This window comes from Scophthalmus maximus, chromosome 5 (assembly GCF_022379125.1).
Source record: "Scophthalmus maximus strain ysfricsl-2021 chromosome 5, ASM2237912v1, whole genome shotgun sequence".
Lineage (NCBI taxonomy): Eukaryota > Metazoa > Chordata > Actinopteri > Pleuronectiformes > Scophthalmidae > Scophthalmus > Scophthalmus maximus.
Genome location: NC_061519.1, coordinates 13,061,749 through 13,070,078, shown reverse-complemented (window position 1 = coordinate 13,070,078; position 8,330 = coordinate 13,061,749). Strand labels below are relative to the sequence as shown.

General features: G+C 41.9%; 2 protein-coding genes and 1 long non-coding RNA gene across 3 annotated transcripts; 1 reads left to right on the top strand and 2 right to left on the bottom strand.

Annotated features, from left to right (window-relative positions):
• Window positions 1-553: 553 nt before the first annotated feature.
• zgc:153913 (carboxypeptidase N subunit 2) lies at window positions 554-3,525 on the bottom strand. Its single transcript, XM_035635428.2, has 2 exons — window positions 2,831-3,525; window positions 554-2,649 (listed from the first exon to the last, which is right to left on the bottom strand). The coding sequence occupies exon 2, from the start codon at window positions 2,641-2,643 to the stop codon at window positions 1,069-1,071; it is 1,575 nt and encodes a 524-aa protein (XP_035491321.2). The 5' UTR covers window positions 2,644-2,649; window positions 2,831-3,525; the 3' UTR covers window positions 554-1,068.
• A 182-nt stretch (window positions 3,526-3,707) lies between these two features.
• cldn1 (claudin 1) lies at window positions 3,708-6,681 on the top strand. The gene is made up of 4 exons (XM_035635429.2): window positions 3,708-4,099; window positions 4,901-5,065; window positions 5,300-5,384; window positions 6,056-6,681. Exons 1-4 carry the CDS (start codon window positions 3,877-3,879, stop codon window positions 6,216-6,218), a joined length of 636 nt encoding a protein of 211 aa, XP_035491322.1. The 5' UTR covers window positions 3,708-3,876; the 3' UTR covers window positions 6,219-6,681.
• On the bottom strand, window positions 6,657-7,796 carry LOC118311503. The gene is made up of 3 exons (XR_004794003.2): window positions 7,586-7,796; window positions 7,184-7,273; window positions 6,657-6,790 (listed from the first exon to the last, which is right to left on the bottom strand). It is a non-coding gene; the product is annotated as an uncharacterized LOC118311503 (long non-coding RNA).
• Between the last annotated feature and the right edge of the window lie 534 nt (window positions 7,797-8,330).

The following is an 8,330-nucleotide window of genomic DNA, read 5'->3' as shown; positions in this document are numbered from 1 at the left end:
ACCCATAGTTTTGCTCAAGTGAGGATTACTGCCTAACTTAATGCCCAGCCTTCCAAACTCAGCCACCACTTCTTGTCGTGTGAATTGTGATGTCATTCAACTCAGACTGAGGACCCAATCGACCCTCTGGCCTCTGACCCTTATTAAGCATGGGTTAGGGTGCTGTATTCAAGGTGTAGCCATCTGTGTGCCTTGTTGTGCTGAGGCTTCCCTCCTCCCGCCTGCTGCCTCACTCTTAAACTCTCTATTCAAGGGGCAGCAGGGTGATCCAAAGAGGACTGGTTGGTCTCAATTCCATTTTATGAAACCACAAGATGACAGATAGGATATACCGAAATACTGATACTGAAATGTAACTACGTATATTTACTGAAAAACCATAACTGAATGCATTTGTATGCTACTTTATACTTCTACTTCACTAGATTTCAAAGGGAGATGTTATATGTCATACTGCATTATATTTTATGACAACTTTATTCACAGGTTATTTTGCAGGTCATGATTTTACTTGAAATTGCCTTTTCAAAATGCACATGCACATATAAATGTCTTGATGAGGAAAATGATATATTTTATTACATGAACAGTTGTTCCTGTTTATTTTCCAATATTTTGTAGAACCACAAAATACTGTGAATGGACATTATGGACATATGAAAACAATCATCCCCTATTCTGCACTTGTTGTTCTTTTTTTTCTTTTTGACTTTTGTCTCCAGCTGTAGGTTTAGCGAAGAAGCTCGAATGTATGCAGACTGAATAATATGAAGCGGAGAACTGGAGGCCCGGAGATCAAATGCACCACAGTCAAAACACAATACACGTTTCTCATAGTACTTTTCAGATGTTCAAAAGTATTGGGTTGAACTTTGAACTTTACCAGAAGAGGGTTCATGCACCCTTCTTATCATCCAGCAGTTTGCTGGTTATCAGCTGCTTAGTCAGAGGTTTGTTGACATTGTTGACGGTCAGAACATACTGTATATTGTGACTTTTAGTATAAAGAAACAGCAAATGTACGAGGTCATTCAGTATTTGGACACAGAATCTCAATAACAGGGACATTCACGGAATGGGGCTCTCGATCCTTGTGTGATTGCTGCATTGAGAATGTTGAGGCTCATTTTTCACAATGTGCTCCTTAATATTGCCGTCCTCCTCCTGAAACTGCACCTTCACCGAGAGGGGGGAACATTTATCCACTTTACATTTGACAATCATGGTGTCATTGGATGCTTGTAGGCTACAGCTGCTGAGATCAGGCATCTCATCTGCAGACACCTGACACACAAGCTGGTCTCTGTCGACGGACACGACTGTTCGTCTTTTTAAAAAGCCGGGGCTCTCGCAGAGCATGAGGTCCAGCATGTCTATGTTTTGGCTGTTTCTCAGCACCCAGTCGTGTAGGTACGATATGTGGCAGTCACACTTCCAGGGGTTTCCGTGAAGCCTCACCATGTTCTGGGTGAGAAAAACGTCCAAGAGGCCCAGCGGGAGAGATTCCAGCTGGTTGTCAGACAAGTAGAGTTGTTGAACGAGCAACTGGTCCTCAAACAGTTTTGGGTGCACCCTGCTCAGATTGTTCTTGTGGAGGTCGATTGATGTTAAACCAAGCAGATCATGGAAGATTCTTTCAGGCAGAAACGTGAGCTGGTTTTCAGAGAGATCCAGATTCTCCAGCAGGGAAATATTTCTAAAAATGTCTTCGGGAAGGTTGGAGAGCTGGTTGGACGACAAGATAACGTGGGTAAGAGACGTCAGGCGGCTGAGAGAGGACAGCTCGGTCAGTCTGTTGCCTTTGAGGTTCAACTCCTTCAGATTTGAGGCCTTGAATCCAAACACTTCATCGCTGAAGGTCGTAAGAAGGTTTCCACGGAGGTTCAGCACATTAAGCTTTGTTAGCACAGAGAAAATGCCATCAGTGAGTTCTGATATCCTACTTCCTTCCAGGTGAAGCTCTGTGAGCTGACAGATATTGTGGAATGTGTCAGACGTAAGATTGCTAATGAGGTTGTTGTTCATTTTCAGGACCTCGAGCCTCGCCAGACCAGAAAATGTCTCTCTTGTCACTTCTTCAAGCTTATTCTGTGACAAGTCCAGGACTTTCAGGTTTTGGAGGTTCAGAAAAAGAGATGAAGGCAGGTCGGATAGGAAGTTCCCCTTCATCTGCAGAGTTTCTAGTTGTTTCAGGGAGTCGAACATGCCGGGCAGCACCACCTTGAGTCTGTTGAAGTTGAGCAGCAGTTTTGTCAAGTGTGTCTGATTTGAAAAAGTTCCCGGGAGTAAATGCTCCAGCCAGGGGTTTCCACTGATCTCCAGCTCCCTCAGCTCAGTCAGATTTTGGAAAGCCTGAGAGTGAACACTCCGCAGCACGTTGTTTAAGAAGACAAGCTTGCTGAGTTGGGGGCTCTCCTCTAAAGTGCGAGGGTACAGGTGCGCCAAGGCTGATGTCATTACTATAAAGTCCGTGACCTGCTTGGACATGTTACTGGGCAAATAGGTCATCCGTTCATCTGCGCACAGTACTTGAACCGGAGTGAAACACTGGCATCTGTAAGGACAAGAGCTTTGCAACTCTGTGTTGCCTTTGTGACAGAGAAGCAGCACCAGCAGCAGAGTCACACCCAATTCTTTGTCCATGTTCCACTGTGAAGACATGAACAGAGCTTGTATGAATTAACAGGGAACCAAACATATTGTCTCTAAACGAGCATCTGCGTGCTGCACACTCACGTTTCAGCTGACGTTTAGTCACAGAGAGGAGAATGAGTAACGTTCATTTCGATGAACAACTGTCCGTTTGAATGAATGAAATAACATGACATACCTCCGGGTTACGGGGATCGCGCAGCCTTGAGTCAGATCTCCTTGTGGATCTACAAGCAAGCTGACACAAAGGGCAAACGATGACAAGCCAGAGTTAGGCAAGACGAAACCTTTGGTCGGTGGCCAGAGTCTGCCCACACACACACACACACACACACACACATAAAATAGAAAACCCTGAAATCCCCAAAAATCTGTAGTGTCACAGAGAAGAATATTACGGATTTTATTTGTTGCTGTAATATACAACACGTGGAAGAAAAAAGCATTTCTGTCTTTTAATATTAGTTACAGCAAAGGTCTGTTAGTGTTGAATCACCGTTTACAGTAAACAGAGCAAATATCCAAAATCACTCTTCCTGGTGATTTGTTCTTTTTTCATGTCCATCTACAACAACTGCTAATAATTCTTCATTTATATATATTTTATTTAACCTGATTGTCTTTTGGGTTATATACGAAAGAGTAGTGGAAGTAGTAGCAGAGTAGTTAACACAGAGTCGTATAAAAAAATATCTGCACATTCTCATACAGTGGAACACAAAGACACAGGACTTATGAGGAAAAGATTTTCGTTCCTCATGAACCATGTTTTGAATTTGGTGTTTGAAAGCCTGGTCTGAGGGGCAGTGATTCCAAAATACAGAACACACTTTAAATGTACAGAAAATGGTAAATCCACGCAGCCGTGTTGTTTTATTATGAATGAGTATTCTGTGTGTAGCTTTGCATTTTCAATAAAATGTTGGTCTGAGGTCTGGGAGTCATTTCAGTTTCTGCAGGGGAGCGTCACGTCCATTGGGTGGCGTCCTCCTCCTCTCAACTTCAGCCAGAGGTGACTGCATTCCTAGATGCTCACTCACCTTCAGGTTGTTCCCATCAGGATGCACAGGTAGACACCATTGTCCAGGATCACATCTACCACTCAAAACCACCGGGATCTGCTTCAAGGGAGTTTTGCAATTTTGTCTGTCTCCACATAACTACAGGAAATTTTCCTTTTTCCTTTTTTTCCCGCCACACTTTTTCCATTTCTGAAGTTAAACGATGGCCAACGCAGGAATACAGCTCCTGGGCTTCACACTGGCTTTCCTGGGCTTCATTGGCTCGATAGCGTCCACAGGCATGGTGGAGTGGAAAGCTTCGTCCTACGCGGGAGACAACATCATCACAGCCCAGGCGCTGTACGAGGGACTGTGGAAGTCCTGTGCATATCAGAGCACGGGTCAGATGCAGTGTAAAGAATATGACTCACTTCTCCAGCTGCCAGGTAACATTGTTTTACATCATGTTTTCATTACACTGTTCATAGGATTCCCTTATTAATATCAACTATCGAGCACATCGGGACGTCTTTGTCCGAGCACGCTGACATCACAAATTACACTGTGTCCAAAATCAACTTCTTCTTTCGCAAATATATGGGTGTGAGAAGAGTTGTAAAGGACCATGAGCCATCTATTAGGCTACTTAAACAATATTAGGTTTGTTTTATTTAGTTGTTGATGGAATTGAAATGATTAATTCCTCACATTTTCACACCAGTTTAAATCATGCAAATCTCTCTGGTCATTCAAACCTTCCTACAAAGGCCCTTTTCTCTGCGTGAACATGCAGAGACATGTCAGTCAAATACCTGCAGCTGCCTCATCAAAAAGAAACTTCTCTTCCCATTGAAATCCACTCAAAAGGAATAGAAGCTGCGCACAGTGTTCAATTTCAAATGTAAATCTGTGATAATCAATTGTTTTAAACTCCTATATCGACAAAGACCAGTGATGCCCGCTTCATCAGATTAAAATAGTCCTGAAGGAATGTTTTTTCAACGCCTCAGCTGGATGTGACTCATGCTGTCCGCGCTCCCGCCTGTTTTGTCCCTTTGGAAAACAAGAGGATGTACAGTGAAATTCAATGATGAGATGTTTAGCCAACTTGAGACAAAATCCTGGCGAGATTTGAACATGAGTAGGAAGAGCAGTCAACTGCTTTGAGGTCAAAAGTCAAAGCCACAAAAAAAACAAAGCCTGGAACTGAAAAATCAACTGATCACATGCCGCGTCTTTGTCTCCAGGGATTGTACTGGGCACGAGGGGGCTGATGCTGAGCTCCATCGTCTTGTGCCTCATCGCCATCTTGGTGGCGACGGTGGGCATGAAGTGCACCACCTGTATGGGAGAACAACCGGAGCAGAAGGACAAGGTGGCGCTGGCTGGAGGGGTCATCTTCATCATTGCCGGTCAGAATTCATTCAGTGCACACACAATGAATTTAATTTATAGAGCACTTTGCATTGCTAAAAGCAATCTCAAAGTGCTACACACACACGCACACACCCACCCACACACACACAGGATTTGACTTGCTGTGAATGTGTTTTTGTTTTTCATTGAGGTTACAGATAACACACTTGTGCATGTTTTAACCTGTGTAATGCAACAACATTAAGTTTCTCCGCCTGTTGGTTCTCCAGGTCTCCTTGCTCTGGTGGGGACGTCCTGGTACGGCCACAGAATAGCACAGGACTTTTACAACCCGTTCACTCCCACTAATTCAAGGTGAGTATCTGTTTCAATAGGTATGTCTGCAGTGTGTAATGACGCAGGGTACTGACACCCTGTTGTTGTTCTCCTGCCAGACCAAGCATTTGGTTTGTCATTCAACAGTTTGACATTTTGGAAAATTTGAAGTACATTTGAAGCTATGGCCTGCAAGCCAGTTATCATAGCACAGGCTTGACACAAGACATATAGTCCAAAACATCACAAATAAAAGAAAAAGAAAAAAGAAAGAACAAAAAATACAATATGGTTACTTCATGTTAAATCACAACTTGTCTCGAGTTGATTTTTACACTTTTTCTTTCTTACACATTTTGAAACTGTTACCAACTGTTTCCGATGCGTATGCAAAGCTGAACTAACCACCTGCTGACAGTAGCTTCATATTTAGTGTGAAGATGTGACGGTGGTATCAATCTTCTCCTCTAACTCACAGTAGTCAAAGCATATTTCACATAACATCAGACTGTTTCTTTCTTTTTCAAGCAAACTTTTTTCCATTCATCTAATTCATGACTTGAAATCAATCATTACAATATCTGAAAACTAATGTTGTGAATTGGGATTAATTGAATATGACGTGATCAGTTGAAGAATTGTAAGAACGTTGGTAATAAAAAAGAAAATTGTCCACAGGATGATCAATGTAATGTGTGTATCGTTGACAGGTATGAATTTGGAAGTGCTCTGTTTGTTGGATGGGGCGCTGCATGTCTCACCATTGTAGGAGGGGGCTTCCTCTGCTGCAGCTGCCCCACCAAAGACTCAGGGAAATCTCCGCGCTACCCACCGACCCACTCTGCCGGCCAGACGGGCCGGGACTACGTCTAGAGGGACCATCAGTCCTTCCAGCTTCTGCTCATGCAAGAGTGTTACGCAGCATGTGTATTTGCAGGTGTTGTAATTGGTGTACATGTTTATGGTTGTTGGGGGAAAAAAATGTGTTGGACCATATGACAAACTGCATATAGTGATATATGGAAACATTTTGTGATAAAAGAAATGTTTGGACACTGGACCTTCACATATGAACAATGGATCAGCAGATGACAGCAGCAGTAAATTAGAAATAGCAAATGTTACTTGAAATTGAACGTTTTAAACTCAAGTACAACAAAATGTATTAGAATGTATTTGAAGTATTTAACAACATAATTATTTTTGGAATTTAAAGTTTTGAAAGTCTTCACAGCTAATACCCATTTTATTTTTTGTACTATCTTTTGTTACTTTGCTTTGTTTGGAGGCTTCGTTATTATTTAATCACATGTAAAATAAAATACTTGTTACACTCCCCCATGGTCGCATGGTTTTATATATTTAGTGTTTTTTTATGTGCCACACTTACTTGATTAAAGAAACAGGGCGAGGCTCATTCACAACAAACCCCCTTAGGGCAGCAGCTAAACGGTAGAGAAAAATAAGTTATTTATTAGATTGAGATAGCTTTAATGGAGTTGTGTCTTTGAATTGAAAAAATGCATCAGAGAATATATTATGTAATTTTCAAAAACAAATAAGAACAAATAAGGACCAAGAATACTTTGAAATAGGGACATGATAGATAAGAGATGGAGAGAGAGAGAGAGAGAGAGAGAGAGAGAGAGAGAGAGAGAGAGAGAGAGAGAGAGAGAGAGCAGTCATGCCCTGTGTGAGAGCTGACCAAAGGTAAGGATCAGCATGTGAGTGTGGACAGGCGTGTGTGTGTGTGTGTGTGTATGTGTGTGTATGTGTGTGTGTGTGTGTGTGTGTGTGTGTGTGTGTGTGTGTTGGGGGGGATAAATTCCCCTGCCCACCTCCAAAACAGCACCTGCCCCCAGTGCAAGAGCCAAGCCACAGCGTGATCATCATCATGAGGAAGGAGGGGATCTGTGAATACAATCCATCTATATTGTTTTATTAGCAAATCCTCACACAAATACAAAATGTAGAAAAAACATTACAAATATATATTTTTTCATTCCTGGTTTAAAACATCAATACAAGCATCACCATTTCTTGAGAAGGCAACTTGGAAAAAGTTGCCTGATTTCTTTAAAAGCAGAAAAAAAAGGCTTATCTTGAAATAATCAGCACAAAGACAATTTAAAACATTGTTCAACATGTAGCAGTCATTTCTGCAGAAATGTGTTGCCTCAGGGAAGAAAAAGTTTAAACAGGGAGGTAGAAAGCAGGGGAGTGTCTACTGAAAGACATACCTCAGACCACCGGCTCCTGTCACAACACGTCTGCTCACACAAGTCTCGTCCGCCTGATCATGAAAAACACTTCTCAAAGACGTTATCCCCACCAGTGTTCAATCACCTTGTCCATGTAGAAGAATTACAGAGAATCCCACCAGCACATGCACCCACTAAATGATTTTATCTATGGTTTTATCTTCACTACTAATAGACAGCTGCCACACACACACACACACACACACACACACAGACACACACCAACACACACACGCACACACACACACAAACACACACAATGTGCAGTGATTCTGCAGCAGAGAGCTCCGCCTTGTGGTAAACCACGAGTGAGCTGCTCAAACACAATAACTACACAAAGGCAAACACAAATGTACTCAGAGATAACTCAACATCTTTGCAAGTCAAAGGCCGCTATTTTTACTTGAAGTGCAAACAGCACACTCCCGCTGATTAACCTTTGAGTTATTATGAGTTACCTTTTATTTGCTAAAAAATATAAATCATTGAACAAAACAGTATTTCTACCAAAGCAACATTCATCAAGTGGTCAAACTAAAGGACACAAGGTCGTGTTGGAGCAAACCAAGAGAGGAGATGAATGATTCATAAAGACGTGAGTTTTTAACCTAAATTAAACTATGTCGATAATGATGATATGTGATTCATATATTTTTAATCAAGGGTTGAAAATCTCAACACTTAATGCTAGTACTGTAGTTTTGGGCGTGAATAAAGACTTTTT